General features: G+C 51.1%; 1 protein-coding gene across 1 annotated transcript in view; it reads right to left on the reverse strand.

Moving 5' to 3' along the window:
• Nucleotides 1-830: 830 nt before the first annotated feature.
• Nucleotides 831-26,888, reverse strand: part of EPHB2 (EPH receptor B2) — a 138,241-nt gene continuing 112,183 nt past the window's right edge. The window contains 14 exon segments of the mRNA XM_047082379.1: nt 831-930; nt 932-984; nt 987-1,034; nt 1,133-1,235; nt 1,744-1,899; nt 3,465-3,658; nt 4,623-4,772; nt 5,663-5,878; nt 6,854-7,101; nt 7,646-7,768; nt 14,937-15,001; nt 15,755-15,863; nt 17,965-18,127; nt 26,700-26,824. Of these exon segments, the coding sequence (XP_046938335.1) occupies nt 831-930; nt 932-984; nt 987-1,034; nt 1,133-1,235; nt 1,744-1,899; nt 3,465-3,658; nt 4,623-4,772; nt 5,663-5,878; nt 6,854-7,101; nt 7,646-7,768; nt 14,937-15,001; nt 15,755-15,863; nt 17,965-18,127; nt 26,700-26,824 (1,853 nt within the window).

The following is a 26,888-nucleotide window of genomic DNA, read 5'->3' on the forward strand; positions in this document are numbered from 1 at the left end:
CCTGGCAGCAGGGGGGAACTCTCTGCAGGGGGAGGAGGGAAGAGTGTCAATGAAAACCATATAAAAAATCCAGAAATGTGCATATAAAATCTCGCCCTTGGTGTATTGCCTAAGTCAGTAAGCAGAAAGCACCTTCTTCTTGGAGAAGGATCAAGTCCTCAAAAGGTAGGAAATGTCAAAGTGTCACTTCATTGTCATTAAAAAAAAAAAAAACCCAACAAACAAACCCCCCAAACCAAATCCACCCCTGACCAAAATACCCCCGAGTCCACGAATTGCTGTAAACAAACCCAAATGCAGGAGTAATCCTTCTCAGTGGCAGTCGTCACTGCAGCATCGGGCCTGCAGGCAGGGCTATGCATCCTCAGGAAGGTTGACCTTGCCGGTGTCCCCGTGGTCTCCCCGACCGAGGAAGACAACGGCCCCCTTTCGGCCCCATGAGCCGACAGGAGAAACAAGTCTTTTTCATTGGAGTTTCTAAAATATTCTCCAAAGACAGAAAAATTCTTCTGTTCGCCCAGTGGCGGCGGGAGTGGAGTTTCCCCGAGTGGTTCTCGTGGCGGCTGCCTGGCCGCCCGCCTGCCCCGTCTGCCTGCCGTGTGGCTGTTGAGTGAGGCCTGGAAGAACAGCCCAGGGACAGGAGAGAAGGGTGGCCCCTGTCTCCCCCTTCACATTGGTTTTCCTGAAAGTGTTTCTTGGCTCTGGCCAGGTCGCCTTCCCAGAGGGAGTTGGAGAGAAACTGCTTTTGGTCTCCAATTGGGACAAATCGCGTGGATCTCCCAAGCCCTTTTTTTTTTTTCTTTTCTTTTCTTTTCTTTTCTTTTTTTCCCCTAAGAACAATGATCACTTTCCTTATGAGAATCCTCTTTAAAAAATATTCCTTGTATTTCCCGCCCCCTCCCTGGATCTATTTTCTTTTGTCCCCGTTCCCTTTTTTCCATCATCTGAGTTGCACATATTCTTGGTGACGTCTCGTGGCTGGAGCGCTGCTCGGTTCTTCCTGCTGCCCGTGGCCTCCTGGCAGGTGGCTGACCCTGCGGTGGACGTGGACGGAGAACCAGGGGGCTGGCGTGTGGGGCGGAGTGGGGGGGGGCTGGAGGAAGAGGTGAGCCGAGGCGGATGAATGTCAAACCTCCACAGACTGGATCTGGTTCATCTGTGCCCGCATCACCTGGATACTGTTCAGGATTTTTTTCTGGTGGCCAGCCAAGGTGACCCCAACCCGGAGAATGTCCCTTTAGGAGAGAAGCATGTGCGTTAGGAAATGTGGGGATGGAGGGGACTTTGGGCCAGGTAGAGAGCTGTCTGGGCTTCTCCAGGGGTGTCCTGCTGAAGAGAGCAAGGGAGGGGGGTGAGTGGGTGGATGTCTGGAGCAGGAGTGATGGGCTGGGGGTGGAAGGAGCGCGTGACTGGGAGTCAGGACACTCAGGGGGCACTGGTCTCCCCTGCTACGGGGAGGGAGGAGGGAACTTGCACTTATGAAGCGCCCGCTCACTTTATATCCCTTTGATCGTCCTACCAATCTCCCGTTTACAGAAGAAAACTGGGGCTGAGGGAGGTTCTGATTGGCCCATGGTCACAGGCAGACCCGGGTGGTGTTCTGAATATGACCCCGAGCTGGCCATCTTGTCCCACACATCCCTACTGGACACTGTCTGTCCCTCACCCTCCAGAGCCCCCTACTTAGTGGGATGGGTGGGGAGGGGTATTGATGATGGTGGGTGGAGGCAGCCGGGCACTTACTCCATCATCATCTGCGACACGACGTCGAAGGAGGTGAAGCCGGCATTGGCGAAGCTCTCCTTGTACTGCCCCATCTTGATGGCTTCCAGCCACTCATCCACGGTGTTAAAGCTGGTGTAGTCGGGGATCGTGCGGTCCAGCAGCGGCAGGTTGATTCTGGGGGTGGGGTGGGCAACAGAGATGGTCAGGGCATGAGCTGGGAGGGGGGGTGGGGGTAAGCATGGGCGTGGGCACACCGTGGGCTGCGTACCTGCACCTGTGTATCCATCTGCGTGAACAAAGGTGAATGAATGTATATGTACGCGAGTATTTCTGTGTGAGAGTGGATGTGAATTTGCACCTATGTAAATGAGCACACGTATATGGGTGGCTATGTGAGAGTGAGTGTGTGTGCAGGACTCCACGCTGAGGCCACCTGGAAAACCCAGGGAAGCCTCTGTGGGGACCCCTGAAAGGCTGGACCACCACAGTGAGGAGGGAGACGCTTCTCCAAGCCTCCTATTTGCAGGAGGAAGGAGTCTAAGTGTGCAGGACTAAGTGTGCTACTATTCCGTATTTCCTCCATCCTTCTCCACGCTGGGTGTGCTGTAGGAAGCTGTGGGCTGCACCTCCAACGTCCAGACGAGGCTGGTGGCAATCGCGAGAGTGAAATGACTCTCACGGGGTTAAAAGCTCAGAGTGATTTTATCCGGAGAGTCAGGAGTAGCTGACGCAGGGCCACGGTGGGGATCGACAGGCAGACGCAAACACAAATTTTTGGACGCAAAAACTTGGCAGGTGAAGGACTTGGGCCCAAAGAGTCTCTGGATACAGCCAGCCCTGGATCCTGAAGACACCTGGCTGTACACCCCTCAGAAACCCTGTGTGATAGTGTCCTGGAGAGAAAGAGCATACAAGGCCAGGAGAGACAGGGGTCTGGGACCGCCACCCAAGCAAGGCAGTGGTGACCTCAGGTCTGATGGAGCATGCCCTGGACCCCCAGGAGAAGACAAGCCCCGGATCACTGGAGCTGACAGTCTCTCTGATTCAGGGATGGTGACCTGAGTGAGGGCCATGGTGTGTGTGTGTGTGTGTGCGTGTGTGTGTGCACGTGCGTGGCTGGGTTGGGGAGGCTGCAAATGTAAGTGAGAGGGTCTAGGTTTGAGCGTGAGGGTAGCTAGGAAGGAAACCTGGTGACCAGTGAATATGTCTACCAACCAAGATTCTGGTAATTTTTCTTCAATGCTGCCTTCTCTGACCATGCTTTAAAAAGTGATTCCTGGGGCGCCTGGGTGGCTCAGTCGGTGAAGCGGCCGACTTCAGCTCAGGTCACGTTCTTGGGGTTCAAGAGTTAGGGCCCCGTGTTGGGCTCTGTGCTGACAGCTCAGAACCTGGAGCCTGCTTTGGATTCTGTGTCTCTGTCTCTCTCTCTGCCCCCCCATGCTTGTGCTCTCTCTCTCTCTCAAAAATAAATAAATATTAAAAAAAAAAAAGTGCTTCCTTTACCACCTTTACCGCTTCCTTCTCCTTTTCTGTGTCCTGGGCTCCTCCACACCCCCAAGGCAGGGCAAATGCCCAGTGAACATTAGTGCTGGCCTTCCCTGACCCCAAGCTGCAGTGCAGATCATCTGCCCGAGGCAGGTGGAGCTTGAGGGATTGGAGATTTGGAGACAGGAAGGGCTGGCTGGGGATGGGGTGGAGATATACTGGGAGGAGGGAGTGGGGCCAGACCAGAGCCGTACCCGGAGGAGAGGGGTGCCATGGCTTTGAGGCTGTTGGGGTTTCGGATCATCTTGTCCAGCGTGTTGACGATCTGGCCAAACTTAGGCCGGTGGTTTCGGTCCTTCTGCCAGCAGTCTAGCATGAGCTGATGTAGGGCGCTTGGGCAGTCCATGGGTGGCGGCAGCCGATAGTCCTGCTCTATGGCATTGATTACCTGGAAACAACACAGGGGCAGAGTTGGTGGGGTGGGTGGGGTAAGAGCATCTGCCTCTAACCTGTCCTGTCTTTCCACCCCCCACTCTGTATTGCAGGAAAGACCTATTTGGTTGCCATGGCAATTGCTTTCACCTCCTGGATACAGCCCCAAGGACGGGCCTCACCTGAGTTCCCACCATCTATGGCCTCAGTCTGACCTGCAACCTGGGTGCCTACCCCCTCTCTCCAATCTGTCCTGCCACTAGGCCCAGAATCACTTTCCCTAGCTGGACCGTGAGTCACCCTCCATGCTCAAGAAGCTTCTTCAAGTCCTTCCCGTTTTGTGTTGTTGCAGATCAGAATTTGCTGGCTTGATTTTCAAACACCCCATTATTGAACCTTATCAACCTTTCTGACCATCTTTCCTCTCTACCGATCCCCAATATGATCCCTCAGTTCCCACCTCGGGACCTTTGCACAGGTTATCGTTCCCATTTGAAGTCCTCATATCTCCAAGTCCTACTACTGTGAGCATCCCACCTGTCCTGTGAAGACTTCCTGATTTTGTTCATGCTGTCCTTGCCTCAACACCTACAGGACTTGACACCTCCCTTCTCCCATTTAACAGCTGATCATAAAGTTCCTGATGACAACATCTTGTTCCTGGAATAAGCGTCCTGTCCCCCAGTTATGTGGAAAACACCTGAGATAGTCTCACTCAGGGCTGACCACAAAGTGAAGGCATCTTGAAGATTTGCTGAATTGTGGATGTGTAGGCCTTTCCTGCTCTTGACCTCTGGAGAGTCCAGGGTCCTGTGTAGACATCTGAATCAGCCACCATTGGGCTGGGAGCTGCCTTGGCCGGGTATCTCAGAGACCTTGCTCCCATTCCCTGGGAGATCAGAAAAAGGCCAGGAATTCTGGATCTTCCCCTCCCATCTGGCTGGCCACAGAGGCTCTGCCCAGCCCCCTTGGATACTCACATCCTGGTTGGTCATGTCCCAGTAGGGCCGTTCCCCGTAGGACATCACCTCCCACATGACGATACCATAGCTCCACACGTCACTGGCTGAGGTGAACTTCCGGTACTGGATGGCTTCTGGGGCCGTCCAGCGGATGGGGATCTTCCCACCCTGGGGAACACAATGAGGAAAGTTAATGGGTGAGAGGCTGATCCATGTGGTCTCTGCTCTCAATATTCCTCACCCTATGCCCTGTGCGTACCAGTCACACGAAGCCCCTCATTCTTTCTCAAACTCACCATGCTACTTTAGGCCTTGAGAATTTGCACGTGCTGTTCCCTCTGCATGAAATGCCTTTCCTCACTCTGCTGTCTGAAAACCCCTTCTTATCCTTTAAGTATCTCTGAAAGTCTCTCCCTAAGTCCCAAGTGCCAAGGAGTTGCTCCCTCTTTTTAATCCTCCAACTGGGTCCTCGATCTCTGTCAGGGAGGCACTTGTCATACAGAGCAGTACTGAAATCATTTGCCTGTGTGCTTGCCTCTTCTTATGCTATAGATTCTGAGTTCTTCGGGCAGGGGCTTCGTCTTGCTCCTTTCTGTTTAAAACTCTTCAGCAGGGGACAGTCCTGAGTTTAGGCATTCCGGGTCTCCAAAATCAGCCCTGCCTGCCTCTCCAGTCTCACTGCCCACCGCCTCCCCTCTTAGGGTCTGTGTTCCAGTCACAGCTTGGCTTGAGAACATGGCATCTGACAAACTTGTACTGGCCCTTCAGCTTTCAGCTCACATCTCACCCCCTCTGAGCAAGCCTTCCTGGGCCTCCCAAGACTGGTGTCCTGACTTAGAGCTCTGTTACCCCATGTTTCTCTGCACATCTGTGTCCCCTGCCAGCCTGTGAGCTCCAAGAGGGCAGAAACTGTGATTTATGCCTCTATGTCTCTTGGGTCCGGCACAGTGCTTGGCATGAGCAGGTGTCGGTGAAAAGGTATTGTAGGGAGAGATGGACACCTATGTATGTCCTCTTTCCTGGCACCATGACCCCGCTGTTCTCTGCCTCCATCTTACCAGTGCGCTGGTGTAGGTGGGGTCTGAGGTATCATCCTCCAGAAAGCGTGAGAGCCCAAAGTCAGACACCTTGCAGACCAGGTTGCTGTTGACGAGGATGTTGCGGGCGGCCAGGTCGCGGTGGACGTAGTTCATGTCTGCCAGGTACTTCATGCCAGCCGCGATGCCCCGGAGCATGCCCACCAGCTGGATGACTGTGAACTGCCCATCATTTTGCTTTGGGAGAAGTGGAGAAAACACAGGGAATGGGAGGGCATCAATCAGAGCTCTGGATCATCGGCACAACAGGAAACCAGAGCAGGACCCTGCTACCCTGGCCTCATGCTCCCTGTGGGAAGAATTCAGATGCTTGGGGGTCTGAGAGAGGCCCACGAGAGGCCAATTTCACGGTGGGGGAAAGAACATGGGCTTTGGAGTAGACGCAGCTGGTTTGACTCTGGCTCTGCCCTTTGCTGGCCGTGCAACCTTGGACAAGTGACCTAACCTCTTGAGTCTGTTTCTTCATCTGTGTATTAAATGGGGATAAGTTATATCCATCTCCCAGGGCTGTCTGAGTTAAATAAGAAGGCGCACAGAGGTATGTGCATGGCACATAGGAGGTGCTTAAAAACGTTTGTTAAATGGCAACTAGTCTAGCAGCACGTTTCTATGCTTTTTGTCTAGCTGGTTAACTGTGATCTTCTGGGGCGTCTGAAAACTCTCCTCTCTTGGCCTTGTGCTCTGGACTCCTCCCACTAGCCCATATGGCTTTGGAGAAATCCAAAATCTGGTGAAAATCCTGGACTAGGGTTCAAGAGACCTGGTTCCAGTCCTGGCTCTCACCCTGACCCCCTAGGTAATCCTGGGCAAACCGTACCCATCTTTGAACCTCACTTTTCTCTCCTGCATAATGAGAAGGTTGGCTAAAAGCATAGATGATAACGGATTTCAGGCTGCGTGCTAACTTTGACGGACTGGTTGTGGTTTCCTAGATTGAAAGGATTCTGAGACTGCTACCTGGTTCACGGGGACAGAGTTCTGGGGTCATTAGCAATGTCTGCCACTGGTAAGAGGATGGAAAGAGGCAGCATACGAGCCCCTCCTGACACAGGTTTTCCCCAAGACCCCGTCAGGCTCTGACAACATGAAGTTATATCCACCACTCCTTTTCCTCCCCACCCATGGGCCCCTGGAACTCTTGGCTTTCCCTACCCGGAGGAAGGAGTCCAGGGAGCCATTCTCCATGAACTCAGTGATGATCATCACAGGCGTGCTCTTGGTGACAACACCCTCCAGGTGGATGACGTTGGGGTGGTCGAACTGGCCCATGATGGAGGCCTCGCTCAGGAAGTCCCGGCGCTGCTTCTCAGTATAGCCTGACTTGAGCGTCTTGATGGCCACAAAGATCTCTCTCTTGCCTGGCAGTTTTAGGTGGCCACTGCATACCTCACCAAACTCCCCTGGGACACACACACCAAGAAAGGCAGGATGTCACTTGCCAGCTGGAAATGTCACCTTCCCACTCCCTGTAACCTCTATTCCTGGGTCCTGAATGAACTTTTTCTCCCCAGTGGTCAGCTCATCCTCTTGACAAAGAACCCCTTTGTAGCATGTGGGGGCCCCTAAGGTCTCAGTAAACTCTCCACAGCTGCCCCATGGTATTTGGCTGGGTATGGGGTAAGGCTGTAGGGGAACCTGGGGGGATGGAGAGAGGGACAGGAAGGACACAGCACTAGACCGAGTCCAGAGAATTGGGTTCTAGACCTAGCTCGATCTCTGACATGATATGCAAGCTCCTTCCCAGCCCTGTGCCTCAGTTTCCTCATCTATCGATGAGGTAGTTTTCCTGGATGACCCTTGAGGGCTTTTCCACCTTGGCTATTCTGAACCTTCAGGCCTTGGAGGGTCCTCTGAGGCTCCTACCCCACATGCTCCCCTCTGCCCCTAGAGTACTCCCCCCTCATGGCTGAGGCCATGGTACCTGGGAGAGCACTCACCACCTACCTGCTCCAATCACCTGCTCAATTTTGACACAGGAGATGTCAATTTCCTTGGCAAACTCCCGCACTGCCTCATTGGGGTCCTCGTAGGTGAAAGGGTCGATGTAGATCTTCATGCCTGGGGTCACTGGGGGACAAGACCAGGCTTGGTCACATGCACAGAATCAAGATGCGGACAAATGGAAAGGCTACAGTTAGTCCCTCTGTAGAGGGAAATACACTCCCATATGGCCCCATAGGAACTGGGCAACCCTTTGCAGGTTACTTGACCTCTCTGAGTCTCGGTGAGCAGATGGGCACTGAGCTGAGTAGAAGGGTGAGGAGAACAGAGAGCTCGGCAGAGAGAGCAAATAGGTTCTAGCTCTTGTTCCAACTCTAATTGATTCGTAATGTCTTCCTGAAGGAGCTAAAAGACTGTCAGGGTTGTTTAGCAATGTCTACTATGGGTGTGGGCATAAAAGGATAGATAGGTTTGTCTCTCTTGTGTTAGAGAATCAGGGGGTGCAAAGAAAAGGAAGAGGAAGTCAAGAAGGAAGAGAGAGATTTGGAAGATATACAGAAAGAGGAGGCAGGAGTCCATGTTCTTGGGCAGCTGCTAAGGAGCCTTCCCTGTCTTTTAAGGCTTAATTTAAGCATCCTCTCCCTTCAGGGAACTTCCTGGCTGCCTCAGCTCTCCCAGGCAGGCCCCAGAGCCTGGAGGGGCTGCCTACTCACTAGGGTCGGAGGACCCATCACTCGGCCCACTTCCTAGGTCCCCCACTAGTTAGTCTTAAACCACGCCGGATCTCAAATTTCCTGGTGATCAGCATGTGGCTGGACATGGGGCATATTAATTTGATTCTTGATTTGGATGTACTTTTTTATTTGATGCAGAAATTAAGGGTGTAACTTGGATATCAAAGACCTAATTCTGATCCTAGCACTGAGCCAACAAAACACTTGGAAGGAAGGGAAAGGTGATCAATCCCATATTCTCCCTCCCAGATAACTCGTCTTCTGCTGCCCAGGCCTCCCTCTGGCTTCCCCAGCTCCCTGCCCACATTCTCCATTGCCCCAGGGGGGCGACTTTGGAGGCAGCAACTCTAGGAGGAGAGAGCTGGAGTCCCTGGACCATAGTAAGGCTTGGCTGGTTGGTGAATGGGGGCATCAATGCTGCTCAGCTGTGTGACCTTGGACATGTTAGTTGATCACTCTGTTTCTGTTGCAGATATTCCAGGAATCTAAAATTGGAACCTCTAACACACAGGTTGGCAAACTGGCCCACTGACCGTTTTGTAAATAAAGTTTTATTGGAACATAGCTGCGTGCATTCCTTTGCCTGGCGCTGCTTTCAGCTACAGCGACCAAGTTGAGTAGTTAACAATAGAGACCCTATGGTATTTTTACTCTCTGGTCCATTACAGAAAAGTTTGCCAACTACTGTTCTAATACATTAGCTGTTTTTTGGATTATTTATGTAGGTGTTTGTCTAGCCCTTTAATTAACTAATTAACTTATTTATTTATTTATTTATTTATTTATTAAGATTTTATTTTTAAGTAATCTCCACACTCAACATGGGGCTCAAACTCACAACCCCGAGATCAAGAATTACATGTTTTACCAATTGAGCCAGCCAGGGGTCCCTGTCTGGCGCTTTAGGTGAAGGTTTCTTAATTTGGGTCTGTGAACCACTTGACAGACCCAGGATGAGTTTGGTGGGACAGGGGAGTCTGGGAACCTCCCAGATGGAATGCATGTATGCATGTATGTATGTATTTATTTATTTTAGAGAGAGAGCACAAGTGGGGGAGAGGGGCAGAGACAGAGAGAAGGAAAGAGAGGAGAATCTTACTGCCTCCATGGCTCCATGCCCAGAGTGGGGCTCAACGTGGGGCTCGAACCCACAACTGTGAGATCATAACCTGAGCCAAAATCAAGAGTGGGACGCTTAACCAACTGGGCTATCCAGGCACCCCTATTATTACCATTTTGAATTAGAAAAGTGACTCATACTCTTTATTTATAGTCTAAAAATTATGGAAATAAATATTGTGAAAGTTGAAGTTCTCCCCAAATCCACCCCTGAGTTTAGATTTTTCTGTTTTATAATTTTATATACACACGTGTACGCATATTTGTGTTTTTCTGGCCATAGGATCCAAAATTTTCAGCTGACTCAGAGGAGCCTGAGACCCCAAAAGAAATTAAGAACCACCACCTATAACTGTGGGAGCCTGGGTGGAGGGGGTGGGTGGGTGCATGGTCTTTCCTCGTTTTTCTCTCCCCTAGAATAATGCATAAAGTTCTACATGGAATATACACTCAGTGTCTATAGAGCTGAGCAGAATCCATGTGACAGAGATAAAAGAATGACAGCAGCTGCCATTACCCTAACCCTTTGTTAGGACTGGGCAGCACTGGGCAGGCTCTTTATATGGATTATCTCATTTTCTGCACCCAACAACTCTTGGAGGAAAGGATCACTATTTTCATTTCATGCATGAGGGAACTGCAGCTCAGAGAGCCTAAGTAATCTACCGAGGCCACACAGCTAGAAAATGGTACAGCCAGGACTTGAATCCAGGCCTGTCAGATTTGAGCCAAGGGCCACTACTCTTAATCATCATGCCCGTGGCCTCCCAGATGCAATCCAACCAGATCTGGTCCATGCCTTCTCCTCCTCCTGGACTGTTCAGCTGTGACCCCTTCTCTAAGTCAGCCCTCCTCAGACTGGGGACATCAGCTCCTGGGAGATGCTCCCTTTCTTGCTCAAACTCTGAGCCTGGCCTGTGGTTCTTGGTGACTGACTTTCAACCTCCCTCCGACAGAACTGGGGGAAGCCCTTTCCGCCAGGCCAGCTGTGGAGGGAGGACAGGAATGGGTCAGCTCAGGGAGCTAAGGAGAAGTAGAGCAGGAGCTCAAAGCTGACTTGGGCACTGTCAGCCCATCACATGCCATCCCCAAGCCTTGGCCAGGAGTGTTGGTCAGGAGGGCTCTCTATTGCTTGCAGAACAAAGGCAAGTGCCTTCATCTGGCCTTCCAAACTCTCTGGGTTGGGCTCCAGCTTCAGCTCCCTGATCCTCTACAGCAAAAAGGAAGTATTTACCCAGAGGTCCCACACACCTGATCATTTCTGTACTCTGTGCTTTTGTTCATGTGGTTACCTCCACCAGGAATGCACTTCTCTTCCTCTGTGTGTCTAGATCAAATGCCACCTCCTCCGTGAAGGCTGCCTGGATCCTTCTAGTGGAGATCCATGCTTTCTCTTCAGGTTCCCGAAGCCCTGTCTCTGCACCCACTCCTATGGCCGTGACATCTGTATGGCTCTCCTCTTTTATGGGGTCTGCCGGATATGCATGTCTACAGCTTCCTGCCACCCCTTTCTGGAACACTCTGCTGCCTGTGAGGGCTCGCTTTACCCTCTCTCCCTCAGGGGGACAGGGGTCATGTCTGTCTAGCTCATGCTAAATGCCAGAGCCTGACCCATAGAGCAGGCTCGAGAAATGCTTACTGAAAAAATAATAGCATTACCTATTGAAATGTCCTTTTTTTTCTCTTTCCACCTGTTTGCGGTCATGAATACCTTTGAGAAAAGGTATGGATCTGCTCCTTGGAAAATTATTCACGTGTGTGTCACACTCCCATACCCAGCATACAATTTTGGAATGCTCACCGGCCCTTGAAGCTCTTGGGGTTTGTGAACCCCCAATTACGAGCCCTCGCTCTAGAATGTTTTCTCTACAGTACACAAGTGAAGGAGCATTCAGTAGATGCTTAATAAACGCTTATTGATTGTATGGCTCTGAGTAAAACTGTCTCTGCTTCTGTGACCCTTTGGTTTCATCTCACCATTAATAACACAATCTACTCACAGTTCAGTGTGGATTCACCAGGCACTGGGCCCCGTTCTGGGTACTTTACAGGCGTCTATCCAATTAATCCTCCTGACAACTTTGCCAGGTAAATGCTATTATTAGGCTGAGCCGTATGAAATTGTTAGTATTTGGCTGTTTACGACCTACAAACATGGCAATTTCATTGGGTCCAACCTAATATTATCCCCATTGTTTGGATGCGGACATTGAGGCATAAGAAAGTTTAGATGGCCTGCCCAAGGCGACAGCCCGTTGGGGGCTGAATCCAGGTCGTCTGGCTGTGAGTTGACACTTGTAACTGCCAGCCTACTATTTTCTTCCGGGTGCTTCCCCATCCTGTCTCCTGGAATGGAAGGTGATTATTCAAGGCCTGGCTCCCAGGACAGGTATTTGCTGAACTGAAGTTGGATAAGGATCTCTGCAGTCAGAGTCTTCAGAAAATACTGGTCTGCTGTCTGGATGACTTATGACTGTCAGGACCTGCTGTCCTGGACCCAAATGGGAAATTCAAGTGGAAGGAGGAAGAACCAGACATTCAGAGACCAGGTCTGAGTTCTGGATCTGCCAGTAATAATAGTCACAAAAGAGCTGCGTTATGAGTTTGAACGGAGGATCAACCACTGTATTGGTACAGCTGTGTGCCCTTTGGCAAGTTACTTAACCTCTCTGTGCCTCACTTTTTTTTCACATATAAAACGGAGATCATAAATAGCACCTACCTCATAAGGGGACTGCAAGGGTTAAACGAGAATCTTTTTAAGGGGCTAAGTATCGTAGTTGGCAAATAGAAAGCGCCGAATAATTGTTACCTGCTATAGAGAAGAGTTGGCTATTATTAAATATTATTAGGAAGCACTTTAATATCCATTAATTCATTTAATCCTCACAATTCTGTGAAAGAAGCATCATTCTTGCTACTTCCCATATAAAGATGCCAAGGTTCAGAGAGGTTCGATGGCTTTCCCAAGGTCACACAGCTGGCCAGTGGTAGAGCAGGGAAGAGAAACCAGGTTGGTCCCTCTGGTCCACATCCAGGTACCATGGACCTTGGTCCTCACTCAGCACCTGCTGGACGAGGGAACACATGAGCCGGTGAGGGTGACTTCAAGCCAGTCACACACATCTCCGGGCCTCAGCTTCCTCCTCTGTCCCGGCGACACACGGTTGCCGGGGGGGGGGGGGGGCGGGGGGTGGGACCCCAAGGCTGGCAGGGCTTTGAAAAAAACAAAGTCCTTTTTAGATTCAGGGAGCAGGAGTCTGAGCTTTAGAACATGTTGATCCATGAACAAATCCTGGGCTCTATTTTAAAAATAAACCCCTGCTGTCACCTGTTTCCTTGTTACCCACTCACACTCTAAATAGTGAGGCTTCCACATGGCTCCAGGTGACGAAGCATGTGAGCCACCTTCGTCCAGCTTCGTCCACCTTAGTCCACATTTAGTCAGGTGTGGACAGCACGGTGTGGTGAGGAGTGTGGACCTCCGTTCTGGCCCTGAGCTGCTTTGTGACCTCTCTGGGCCTCAATTCCCTCATGCTCAAAGTTGGCAGTTATAAGGATTAAATGAACAAATATATGTACCGCATGAAAACAATTCCTGGGCATACTGTATGCATTTAGCTGTATCTACAACCATGATTTTATTACTTGGGGAAGAGGAGGGGGTGATGTAATTTATGACTTTTATTTTTAATCTACAGGTGAATTTTTTATTTTGGTGTAGCTAAATTTGCTTTTTTTTTTTTTTTTGAGAGCTTTCCATTGCTTTTATGCTTAGAAAGTCCTTTTCTTTTTATAATTTTTTTCATGTTATTTATTTTAGAGAGAGAGTGTGCAAGCAGGGGAGTGGGGCAGAGAAAGAGAGAGAATGTTAAGCGGGGCTCGATCCCATGACCCTGGGATCATGAGCTGAGCGGAAATCAGGAGTCAGATGCTCAACTGACTGAGCCACCCAGGTGCCCTGAAAGTCCTTTTCTATCCACATATCCATTACATAGTTACCGAAATTGTCTTCTGGAAATTTTAATGGTTTAATTATTTTTTACATTTATGTCTAAAATGATTTTTTAAGCTCGGGAACTTTTCCTTTAAATTGACTGTTACCCAGAGGCTTAATATCTAGAACTGCTCGACTCGGCTCTTTCTTGCACGCTCCACACATCCAATCCTGCAGGAAATCTAGTGCATCTACTTTTTGGAAAATGTCAGAATCCAACCGCCAACTGCTTCCACTCTGGTCTAGGCACCACATATCTTCCCTGGATTATTCCAACAGCCACCTCTCAGGTCTCCCTGCTTCTGTCCTGCTTGGCACCCTCCAGCCCCCTCAGTCCATTCTCCACACAGCAGCTAGAGAGGTCCTGTCAAAACTGTAACTCAGAGCACGTCAGTCTTTGGTTCAGACCCTCCTAGAGGTTCCCTATTTCACTCAGAATAAAAACCAAGGCCCTGCAATGGCGGACAAGAATCTGCATGTTGCAACCCCTCGTACCTGCCCCTCCTGCCTCCTCACTCTGCTCCAGTCACACTAACCTCCTGGCTGTTCCTGAAACCTGCCAGGCACATTCCAGCCTCAGGGCCTTTGCACTGACTGTTCCTTCTGCCTGGGAGGCCCTTCCCTCAGGTATATCCACGTAGCTCACGCCCCTAGCTTGTTCGTGTCTTTGCTCACCTGAAACCTTCTTGAGGCCATCGCCCTGTTCTACTTTGCCTTTGGTTCTAGTGCTTTTTCGTCTCTAGGACACCATGCGCTTTTCTCATTTATTACCTGTGTTTTTTTGTTGTTGTTGTTCCCTGTCCCTTCACCAGAGTATAAGTTCCACAAGGGTAGGGATATGTGGTTTGCTTACTTGTGTATCCCCAGCACCTAAAACAGTGCCAGAAGTGGCTACCGGAAGAGTCACCTCTTGGGCCAGAGCCTGGGGTCCTCATCATCTCATTTAACTCATGTGTTTATTGTGCAAATATGTATCTAGTGTCTTCTATGTGCTGGGCAGCGTGCTGGTGTTGGGGGGCAGCAGTGAGTGTCAGACACACTTTCTGGTCTCCAGATGTTCCCGCTATACTATTGGGGAGAGAAGGAAACGGCCATCACGGTGCGGCCAGGTAAGGGAGCGCTGTGCAAACACAGATGGGGCCCTGAAGCCAGGGCGGGATGGGGGGGTCGGGTCCGGGGAGGCCGCTCAGAGCGGTTTGTATGTGCCGCGGCTGAGGAAGAGGGGAGAGTTACACAGGTTAAGAGAAGGCAGGGGGATGCCCCAGGCAGAGGGGGCAGCATGTGCAGAGGCTAAGAGGGAAGAGTGAGCTTGGCCCATTCGGAGAACAGCCTAACGTTCAGTCTGGCTGCGGCATGGTGGGAGGCAGTGGAAGGAGGCTGGGGAGGCTGCTGGGAACTAAGAGTGAGGGGCCCAAGGGCGCCGGCCCAGCTGGGGTGTACGTACTGTGGCCACTGGTATAGTGCTGCAGCTTGTCCGTGTACTCCGAGTCAGCACGCTCAAACCCCCGTCTTCTGGAACAAGAGCAAAGGGCTGGAGCCACCTGGAAGCCCCCGGGGAGCTGGGAGCCACAGTAGGTGATAGGAAGAGGGAGGGCAGGCCCTCAAAACCACACCCCTGCCAGGGGGCTCCCTGCCTGCCCCTGGCCTAGCAGCCTCACCCCTCCTGGCCGCCCTCATCCCTTCCCACCTCTCCCACCTCAAATCCAGGCTCACCATTTCCCCATCCCCTCTCCAGCCAAGCCCCTTTCAAAGTTATCGCCCATGGCCCCAGACATCCCAGGGGCTTCTGTCCATCTGACCTTACAGCCCAGTCTATTATAAAGTGGGGATCTAAGGAGGAAGAGAGGGTCTTTGCATGATGCCCTGCAGAAGTCAGGAACAAGTCCCACCTCCTGCCTGGGCACATGTTGTGCTGGCCACCTGGGATGTCCCTTCCCCTTCCCCCACCTCCTCCCATCTACATCCTTTCTGTCTTTCCTGCCACCAAAGCCAGTGGGCCTTATCTGAGCTCCTCAACCTCCCCTCTGACACCCCACTTGTGGCCCTAGTCATGTAGGGGCCTCAACATGTAGTCATGTTCTGAGCCCAGAGGGATGTAGCCAATGGCAGCCGTTTAGGTAGGAGGGAGGGTATCCAGGCCTGTGCGAGCCTCTCCCTGGCCCTGGGGATGATGGGAATATCTCCTTGGCTCACAGACGCTATTCAGGAATGGTTGAATAGATGCTCAGCCAGCCCTGAAAGGGGCTGGAGACACCCACCCACCTGTTACACACAATGGCAATGACGACCACAGCAATGAGGAAGACCAGGCCGGCCGCCGAGGAGCCGATGATGAGTGGCAGCTTCTCCTGGATGCTTGTCTGGTACTCGGCTGGGGGAGAAAGCATGTTGTTGTCAGCCTGGCTCTGGGAGTCCTAATGTTCCCCACCTGGCTGGGTCTCCTAGGATCCCCAGATTCTGTTCCTGCTCCTGATAGAGCACCTGTCACGTGCCCAGATGGAGAACTGGCCGGTACTCGCTCAGAGGTAACCTTGGACAAGTCCATGGACTGCTCCAACCCTCAGTTTCTCATCTATAAAATGGGCATTATACCTCAATGTTGATGTGAAAATCAACAATGATAAGAAGCTGACTTATAACTACAGAGAGGCAGTTATAAGCACGGACTCTGAGGCCAGACTCCCTGGGTTAAGTGGCAGTACCACTTACTATCTGTGACTTCTGGTAAAGTGACTTACCTCTCTGTGGCTTAGTTTCCTCATCTGTAAAGTGGGGAGATTAACAGTTCCTAGTCATAGGATTGTTGTGTAAAGCACTTAGAAGGACATGTGGCAGGTAGCAACCACTCAGTAAATATTAACTATTATTGTTATTGAGTATTTTATGTTTTAGTCACTGTGCTAAGTATGTTATGTATCTTGTTTGATTTTCAGAACAATCTTGTGATTCGGTGCCTAAGATCACCCCATTTACAGATGTGGGAAGCGACACTTGGCGATGCCATGACCTGCATGTGATCACACAGTTACAAAGTGGCCAAAGCCAGCATTTGAACCGAGGTCTGTTTGACCCAAGGCCACGGGCTTATATGAGATAATGCATAAAATGCACTCAGCATTGGTCTGGCTTTTGGAAACCACTCAGTACATTTTCAATGCCATCAACACCATCATTGTGTTTAATTTTATTATTATTACTTCTCATTTACTTCCATGACCAGACAGGAGCTCATTAAAGTCAGGGACCAGATAAGTCCTGGGTCCTTAGCACCAGCACATATTTGTTGAGTTAGTAAGGAAAGCATCTCGGGACAGTCCCCCAAGGCTCCAGGTCAATGACACTCATCCAACATGCAAGAGGTCTACAAAGGTGAAAATGCTGGCCACGAGGAAGTGGGGCTTTATAGAGGAGGTACCATTAGCGTCCTGGAAGAGATGGTAAAGCCATTAGGGAGAATTTTTGTGATAAAACAAGAATTCATGGGTCTAAGCCTCTGAGACATTCAGCTAGGCAAAGGCCAAGGCCCATGGCCAGTGATTGAAGCTGATGCTAAGAAGGGATGCTGGAGTCTGGTTATAAGGAAAGTTGCCTTGGGGCTTCATTGGTTGGTGAAAGGGCTCCCAGACTCACAGCAGTGACAACTATGACATTAACTATGATTTGGCGAGCGCTAACTACGTGTGAGAGCTACGGCCAACCCTGTGCCAGGTTCCAGATATTTATCCCCCATCTTTACACTAATTTGATAATGATGATGATGTTGACAATGAGATAGCTGGTATCACCCCCATTTATAGATGAGAAAACGGAGACTCAGAGAGGTAAGGTGAGTTGCTCAGGGCCACACAGTTAGGGCTGAAGCAGCACTGTAATTTCTCTGTCTGGCTGGCATCAGAGCCCGTACTCTTAACTCTGCTGTTCCTCAAAGACTATTAGAATAGGAAGGGTACTTAGAGACCATGTGGTCCCGCAATGGGAGACACACAGCACATGGGCTGCAACCTCCCATTTTCTTGTCCAGGGCAGACATCACTAATCCATCCCAGCACTTCTTGCTGCTGAACTTTAGAATTCTTCTCAATCCAACTGCAAGTCATTGGAGGAGTGTACGGATGAAATAGGTGTGCTCTCAAAGACTGAATATGATGCTTTCATTTTGTGGATGAGAAAAATTTGGACCAGAAAAGGGAAGTGACTTGCTCAGAGTGTGTCTGCAAGTTAGGGCTGAGCTCCCAAGAGTCCTGTGAAAGGGAGTGGCTGACACGATAGCAATGGAGGAGCCCATATGCTTTCCAAATCACAGAAAATAGCACCTCTGTATGACTGGTTCCCAACCAGCAGGGAAGGTTGACATCTAGAAGAGGGGGCGCCTTTTCTGATTTGTGCAAAGGCACGTTGAAGGAGCAGGTGCCTTTACATGTATTCTGTTTGTGGAGTCAGTGCCCGCCTCTTGCCCTCTGGTTGCTGCTTACCTTCTGTCATGGTCTGGAAGTACATCTTGCCACTGTAGCGCCCGTAGCCTGCCACAGTGCGTGCCCGCACCTGGAAGACATAGATGGCGCCGGCTTTGAGGCCCTGCACAGTGACCGTGTTGGTGGGGCTTTTTATGGCTGTGGCGTTGTACTCACTGAGCTCCTGCCGAGGAACAGAGAAGACCATTAGCAAGGTTGTTGCCCACGGTGGGCCCAGAGCCCAGTGCCCACTCCTGCCACTTGTGGTGGGGGGGGGGGGTTGGTCACTGGATAAACATCTGTGGTTTCCAATTCTTCATTCTCTCCCTGTGACTAAATTGCACACCCACACTTTTTGCATGTGACTTCCCAACACCTCCCACAAAAGAAGGCAGAGTGTATTTCTCTTCCTTGTGGATGCCAAATTTGTCCATGGTCTTGTTTTGGCCCATGGAACATTCTAGAGGACATGATGCAAGCAGAGGTTTTATATGTGTTTGTTGAGTTGGCTTGGCCTCTTGTGCTCCTGCCTTCTGCCATGATGGGACTTAACCTGGGTAGCGGCTGGTTCCAGAATGAGAAACATGTAGGGAAGATCGTGACCTAATTCTTATGCTGAAACAGGGCCACCTCAGTTGACTTGCAGACTCCAACCAATGACCAAGAAAAATAGCCACTTGGAAGCCATCGTATTTAGGGGATTGTGTATTTTGCAGCATTATCCTCAGTGATAGCTGACTGATACACAGATGCTGAGGGGTCACTATGTGCAGACTCTGAGGTCTAGGTTGTGAGTTCTTGGGAGACAGCAGGAAGAGGGCCTCCCTTACCCACTTCCGCAGCTACTTCCCTGCCCCATGCCTTGATAGGTTAAGTGCAAGGACCCCTGTTCAGCCACAGCACACTCGAGTGAGTCAAGATTTAAGGCCCAGACAGGGAAAATGATGCTCAAAGTCACATATTAGTTGGTGGCTGCTTTGGGACTCAAAAGCAGGTTCGTAGGGGTGCCTGTGTGGCTCAGTCAGTTAAGCATCTGAGTCTTGATTTTGGCTTAGGTCATGATCTCACAGTTTGTAAGTTTGAGCCCTGTGTCAGGCTCTGCATTGATAGTGCAGAACCTACTTAGGATTCTCTCTCTCCCTCTCTTTCTCTGCCCCTACATCCCTCCTCAAAATAAATAAGCTTAAAAAAAAAAAAAAAAGAAAACAATGGAGTACATGGAGCTACCTCTAATGTCCAAGGCTTTGAGTACCCAGGACCTAATGTTCTTTCCTTTGAGAGATGCAGAATACCGATTCTTTTTTTTTTTTAAGTTTGTTTGTTTGTTTATCTATTTATAAAAAAATCTTTATTTATTTTTGAGAGAGAGACAGACTGCAAGCAGGGGGGGAACAGAGACAGAGGGAGACACAGAATCCAAAGCAGGCTCCAAGCTGTCAGCACAGAGCCCAACGTGAGGCTCGAACCCACAAACAGTGAGATCATGACCTGAGCTCAAGTCGGTCACTTAACCAACTGAGCCACCCAGGTGCCCCCCCCTTTTTTAAATGTTTATTTATTCTTTGAGAGAGAGAGACAGACAGAGTGTGAGGGAGGGAGGGGCAGAGAGACAGGGAGACACAGAATCGGAAGGAGGCTCCAGGCTCTGAGCTGTCAGCACAGAGCCAGACGCGGGGCTGGAACCCACGAACTGTGAGATCATGACCTGAGCCGAAGTCGGACACTTAACTTACTGAGCCCCCCAGGCACCCTGCAGAATGCCAGTTCTGACCTCAGCACTGCTCAGGGTGACCCAAGGAGCACAGGACAAGGCACAGATTAGCTGCTGTGGGAATGGGGATGTGGTTGAGTTGGATGCAGCTGTCTGCCAATCTAGATGATGCTCATTCGGGCATCTGTCAGCTACCCTTCAAACTTTCCCCAAACACCCTCTTTGCACTTGGCCCTGGGGACTCCAAGGGACTAAGGCACAGGCACTGGGTTCACAGAGCTTAGTTCAGGAAAACAGTGTGGAGACTTCAACCTTGAGGATCATGAACCCCTCTGAGAAGTTGATGGAAGCTAGGAGCCTTTGTGCAGAAAAATGCCCACCTGATTGTCCGTGCCAATCATACACACGTGCAATGCACAGAGCCCTTGCAAAAACTCTCTCAAAACAATTAAATTCAGTGGGCGCAATGTTATTACAGCAATCATAGCATGGAAGTTAAGATCACAAACTGGGGGGCGCCTGGGTGGCTCATTCGGTTGAGCATCCAACTCTCGCTTTCAGCTCAGGTCATGATCTCATGGGTGGTGAGACTGAGCCCCGCATTGGGCTCTGTGCTGACAGTGTGGAGCCTGCTTGGGGTTCTCTCTCTCCCTCTCTTGCTGTCCCTCCCTGGCTCATGCTCTCTTTCCTTCTCTCAGAATAAATAAACTTAAAACAAATGTTAAAAAAAAAAATCACAAACTGGAGCCAGACTTCCTGGGTTCAAGTCCTGACTCTATTACTTATTATCTTTGTGACCTTGGGCAAGTTTCTTAACCTCTCTTGCCTCCTTTTCTTCTTCTGTAAAATGGGGATAATAATAATGGCAGCTACCTCAGAGGATTGTTTAGAGAATAAAATGAATCCATATGTATAAAATGTGGATATTGGTAGTGTAAGCACAATGAGCATGGGACCTCACCTGGGTGGGGGACATCAGGTGAAGTCCAGGAAAGCTATCTGCAGAGTGGGGCTTACGTAATGGAATTTTAAAGAACAAACAGAAGTCACCCACGTCAAAAAGGGGGAGGGCATTCTTGGCCAGGAGCACCAGGTGCAAAGGCAAGGAGGTGAGAAATGGGATGTGGGGGCTGGACAAGGGCTGATCTGCAAGTGCCTCCTCCCAACCCCCTCACCCTTCCCAGAGGGCAGCAGCACCTAGGAAGCCTCTTTTCCTGAGTTCGCTCCTCTGCCCCCTCCTCCAGGAAGCCTGTTTGACCTCTCAGCCAGATGTGCCTCCCCTCCTCTGAGCCCTGGAGCACTTGCTGTGGACGCCCCAGGAGGGGTTTCTGTTCCACCCCCTTATCCTGGGCTTAGGCTGATCTCACAATCTTGACTGTAAACTCTTGAAGGAAGTGGCTGTGTTTCGTTTCCCTGTACTGAGCACAGAGGCCTGCACAAAGAGACCTGTTCCAATGCCCCCAGGGTAAAGGCTGTACTCCTTGGCTTGGCTTTCCAGACCCTTCATGACTTGCCCTTTGCCAGTCTTGCCTGCCACCCCCCCCCCCACAGGGTCCTCCAGGCTCCAGTCATACCCAAATGCTTCCCTTCCCTTTCTTGGTAGGACTGCCAGATTTAGCAAATAAAAATACAAGATGCTCAGTTAAATCTGAATTTCAGATAAACAATGAATAGGGTGTTTTTTTTTGTATAAGTTTTCCCCATGCAATATTTAAAACATACTTATACTAAAAAATTATTTAAAAAAATTTAAATGTAATTGGTGTCCTATATTTTATTTGGCAACCCTACCTTCCCTGGACACTCTGATACTTTGCAAGTGCTGTTTCTTCTATCTGAAATATCCATTCTCCATCTGCCTGGCAGTTCCCTATTCATCAAGACTCAGTACAAGTACCACATTTGCTACAGAGACTTCCCAGATGTCCCAGAAAAGATTTGCAGGTCCGTTTTCTCCTCTCCCACCTGTTGTTCCGATATGCACGTGTCTTCTCTAAGGACTGTGGGTTTCCTGAGGGCAGACACCTTGTCCCATCCATCTCCGGGACCCCCAGGCTCAGCACACAGTAGGTGCTCACTAACTACCGCCAGCGACAAATGAAAAACAGGATAGACCATTCAACAACCTACGAACCCAGGTTGCAGTACCAAGATTGCCCACTAGGTGCCACCAGCCAACATGGAATCTGCTCGGATTCTGCAGCCTGAGTGGGTGGGTGTCCACTCGGAGAGGATGGAAGTTTTTAAGCTCCAGATTGTAGGATGGCGATGCGAGGTAACTGCCAGTGGCACAGGTGCCTCAGATTGAGGAAAGAAACTAGCAGATCCCTTCTCTAAAGCGGGAACAGGACAGAGCGGGGGATTGGGAAGTCATTTCAAAGGCAGATTCTTCCACTCGCTTGCATTGTGACCTTGGGAAAGACTCTTCCCTCCCCTGAGCCCCTGTTTTCTACTCCAGGAAAGGAACACTAAATGCCAACCTCCCAGGGCTGTTGTAAAGATGAAATGTGACCAGGCAGTGTCTGGCACAAAGGAGCTGCTCTAGAGCCCCCTACCTCCTCCCTCGTGGCTGGAACACCTTTACCTGAGTAAGGACTAAGCACTGACAGGTTAGGAGAAGACATCTAGTATGAAATCTACCAGTCCTCAGCTCAAAAATCCTTACCCCAAGACTATGGGCCAATGAGGCACTGGGAGCATTTCTTAAGCCCTATGAGACTCGGTCTTCTCATCTTTAAAATGGGATAAAATACTATAGGCCACACAGAGTGGGTATGGAGATTCAACAGGAAAAAAAAAAAAAACGGGCAAAGCTTTTAGTATCGTTTCTGGTACACATAAGGACTTCACAAACATTGGCCATCATAGTTATCGATGCCATGACAGAGCAAGCCTTCCTCAATGGTCATTAAATGGATGAATGAATGCAAGAATAAATGAGTGAGTGAATAGATCTCTCCATGTAGGTACCACTCCACGTACACTGGGCAGAGACCTATGCAGCCTGGACTTTCACTGTTCATCCCCGCCTCCCCCACCTTCTCTTCCCCTTTGCTCTGCCAGCTAAAAATTTCTGTTGAATAAACACCAATCGATGAGGCCTATAGGGACCTGTCTGCCATAGGTGGCGTCACAAATGACTCTTCTCCCGGAGCTCTGGGGGAGCCAAAGGGAGCACGAACCTGTGTGCTTTGGTGCAGCTGCCAAAGGAGGCCACCTCCCCCAGGACGCTGGAACCGATGGAAACAGCCAGCCCTGGTCTGGCCAACACCATTTGTCAGCGGCATCCAGGAGCCTTCCAGCAAAGCGGTTTTTTAGCTCCGGGCTCCGGGCAGGCTGGGAAATCCCAGTGGAGCTGGGGAAAGGCCAAATGGAGAGCCCGCTCCAAAAAGAGCCCTTTCTAAAGAAGGAAAAGATAGTGGCGGTGGGGCCCACACGGGACTGCAAGGCTCAGTGCCTAACTTCCCTACCTGGGAAGATTTGGAGCATTCATTAAAGAAATCAATTGCAGGCATCAGGAGGATTCCCAAGTGTTAGGTAAGGGCCGGCTGTGGACTTGTCAGAAGCCATCTTGCATCCTGGAGGTCCCTCCCTGATGGGACAGCCAGGTTGACCTAGGAAGCCTGAGAGGTTGGGGACCGAGACTGCTCCTACCCCTGTGCTGGCATCTCCTCTGACATTTTCATCAACTCCTTTTTCCTTCTCCCCTTAATTCTGCCACACTCTCCTGACTCTATCCGTCCATTTCTTTTTCCTCTGCACACTCTCCTGTCTGTTCTTGGCTACACCTTTCCACTCCTGGCGAGCACCATACCTACACCTGCAAATCGCGAACCCACACTGGCCCCAGGAAAAGGCACCACCATCCACTGGGAGTTGTCCTTCACACTTCCCTGGTCCCCTGAGTTTCAAAAGGTTGTCTGAATCTGTAGGCCTCTCACCATCTGTGCTGCCGGCCCTTACTCCATCATGCCACTGTCATTTCTCACTTGGTGTCCCACGAGAGCCCTCAAAAGGGTCTGTGTCTCCAGGACCCCCTTATACTCTGTTTTCCACACAGCAAGATACAGGGATCTTAAACGTAATCTGAGTCAGATCACATCATTCCAGAACCTTCCACCGGCTTCCCATAGTACTTTAAATTGAATCCAGACTCCAAAGGCATGGAAGGCCCACCACAACCCAGCCCTGCCTCCCTCTCCAACTCTTTCCCCGCTAATCTCTCCCTTGTTCATATTGCTCCTCCACACTTGCCTTCTCCTGCCCCAGGGCCTTTGCGTGTCTTGTTTCTGCTGTCTGGAATGACTTTGCTCTCATCACTTGTCTGTCTGGTGAACTCCTAGCAACTTTTGAGGCTCAGCTCAAATGTCACTGGAATGAAGACTTCCCCTCACTTATACTCAGACCATGGGTCCCTCCTTGGTGCCTTGACAGATCTTTGCCTGCCCTTCTGTGACTGTGTCACACCCGTCTCATGGCTATTTGTGTCTGGAGGTGTCTTTTCCCCTGGACGGTGAAGGCCCTGAGGCCTCTGGGCATGTCTGGCTAATCTCAGTACTCCCAGCACCCAGCCCAGGGCCCAGCCCAAAGTTGGTGACAGCGAATATTGAATGAACCAGTGTCCATCTCTCCCATTGGCAGATTCCAGGCTGCCCCTCACTGCACCCCAGGCCCAGCAGGAGGGGCTGACAGGGCAGCGCCATGTCTCATCACAGCTGTACCTGAGGCTTGTCCCTCTCTCGCCCCTCTAAGATCCCCCCTCAGAGCCTGGCCCTGTCCACCCTTTAACAGTCATCCCAGAAGCACCCCTGGGAGGGTGAATGGGGAGGGAGGAAGCAGGAGAGCCAGGCGAAGAGTGAGAACGCAGGCCCTAATCCTGTTTTCTCTGCCACTTAGCAGCTGGGTGGTCTTGAACAGGTCACACACCTTCTCTGTGCCTCACTTTCCACTCCCGTCCAGGGGGGTGAATGGCCTTGCCGCAAGGAGGAACGAGACGACGGAGGTGGCGTGCTTGGCACGTGCTCTGTGCTCATGAAACGCGAACAGGTGGTGGCCGCGGCCGCTGCAGGGCTTGCTGGGCCTGCCACCTCGGCAGGGGCCTGGGGATGCGGGGCAGCGGCAGAAAGTAGGGCAGAGCCACCTCCTGGTTCACACCTCCGTCAGCCTCCACAGCCCCTCCCGCCTCGGTAGGAAATGGGTCGTAGGCAGGACCCGCGCCGGGATTCCTCATTTCCGCTCTAGTCTTTGGGGACAAACACTTTCAGTTTCGTTTAATCATAAAGCTTCTTAATTAGCTTTTCCCCCCCCACCTTTCTTTCTTGAATTCTGAGGTGCTGAACTGTCCCCGCCAGAGGGGGTGGAAATGCTGGCTTCTGTAGGGCCTGGGGCTTCCTGGGCCTGGGAGCAGCTGGTCTGGCTAAGGCTACAGGATGCCTGGCTCCTTCAAGGCCCTCCAGGGCCCAGTGAGGGGTGGGGCTGCTTCCCTCACATAGTCCTCACCTTGGGCCATCCAGCAGCACCTCGTGAGCACCTACTGTGTGCCAGGCTGGGGAAATGGCAGAGGTAAGGCAAGGTCCCCGCTCTGGAGGAACAGGCCGTGGGAGGGGATTCATTCACTTATCCATTCAACCAATATTTCTCAAGTGTCTCTTTGGTGCTGGGCCCAGGGTATCGGGGAGAAGATGGTGAATGGGACAGATGTGGTCCCTGGCTTCTCAGAATGCACTACCTAGAGCAAAGGATGATCGAGGAAACAAGCAATCACAGACCGGCTGGGTGAGGCTGGATAGGTGTTTGAAAACGTCTTGAGGCTCACCAGAGTTTGGCTGAGCCTGCAGTTAACAGAGTGGAAGGGCGGGGCTGGGCCTCCAAAGGCTGGGCTCCAGCAGTGGTGGCTGGTACTGTTTCCACCTCTTTTCCTCTCAACCCTTACGAGAGACTTTCTATTCATTTCCAGTTCCCAACCCTCAACTAAAGCGCTTTCTGTAGTCATTTACACTTTAGTCTGAATGAGATCCAAGTGACACCTTTCCCAGGGGCTCTTACAGCCTCTGTGGCTGTTTGATGCTTTAGGCTGCAGGTAAGAAAAGTCTCCACTCAAAAAGAGAGAGTTTTCTGAGCCTCTGATGTCCAGCTGCTCCATCCACCCCCTGGCCCCTACACCATGCAGGCCCCAAGTTCAAATGTACTGGCCTCGCCTGGCCTCATGTTGTGTAGCTCTTGCCCACCATGCAAAAGGCAGGGCAGAAGGGAGGAAGGAAAGTACACTCTGTTAGGGCCGGGAGCCATTCTGGGTACTGTCCCTGCCTTTTCTCCTTGACCTGTGCAGCCCCCAGTCTTGCCAACAAGAGAGGCAATCTTGTTTGCATTTGATACAGGAGGCAACTGAGGTTCAGAGAGAGAAAGATGGCTGCCCAAGGTCACACAGCTGTTGTGGTTGGAGCTGGGACCTGAACCTATGGCTTCTCACTCCCAGTCCAATGCTCCTTCTACAACACCAGTGGCTTCTAACCCTTGGTCCCTGGGTCCTAGGGGTCCCTGAGAGAGAATTAAAGGTCTGAATTAAAAGCTCAAAGAGAAACCGCTCTCTCCCGCTACAAATGGCACCCAGGCAAATGGAAACAAGTGTTTTAGCTGGAATCAGAGCAACACGGGGAGGAGGCTCCACTCCTGCCCTGTACAGAGCTCTCTGGAGCACTTTCAAATCTCTGCTTCAGAATGGGGGAAGCTTTCTGGGAAACCAGCTCTTTCAGAACATCAGGCCCACTGAAGTCAAGAGGAAGGGGGTCCTGGTGAGGAAAGGGCCCTGACCATTTTACTGAGATTGCTGGCCTGATGCCCCAGACCAGAAAAGCGCAACTCGGAGAGGTCAAGGCACCTGCCTGAGGTCTCCCAGCTGGGGAGGACTGGAGTCAGAATTGAGCCAGGCAGCTTGACTCTGAGGCCAGTGCTCTTTCTGCTGTACCAGGGTGTCCAGTCTCGGAGGAGGGTAGAACCGCAGGCCCAGGGGTGTGGAGGTGGGGAGTGGGCCCAGGAGCACAGGTACCTTCTCATAGTACTGCAGCTCATAGTCCAGGATGACGCCGTTGGGCTGGTCAGGCTGGGACCACGACAGGGTGATGCTGTCCACCGTGCGGCTCACCGGGTGCATGATGGACACAGCCGACGGAGCTGGAAGACAGGTCAGAGGCCAAGGGTCAGGAGCAGCGGTGAGAGGGTACATACAGATTCTGTC

The sequence above is a fragment of the Lynx rufus genome, unplaced genomic scaffold (genome assembly GCF_022079265.1).
Source record: "Lynx rufus isolate CCGP_SWC_20201006 ecotype Redwood Valley unplaced genomic scaffold, mLynRuf1.p SCAF_2, whole genome shotgun sequence".
In the NCBI taxonomy this organism is placed as follows: Eukaryota; Metazoa; Chordata; class Mammalia; order Carnivora; family Felidae; genus Lynx; species Lynx rufus.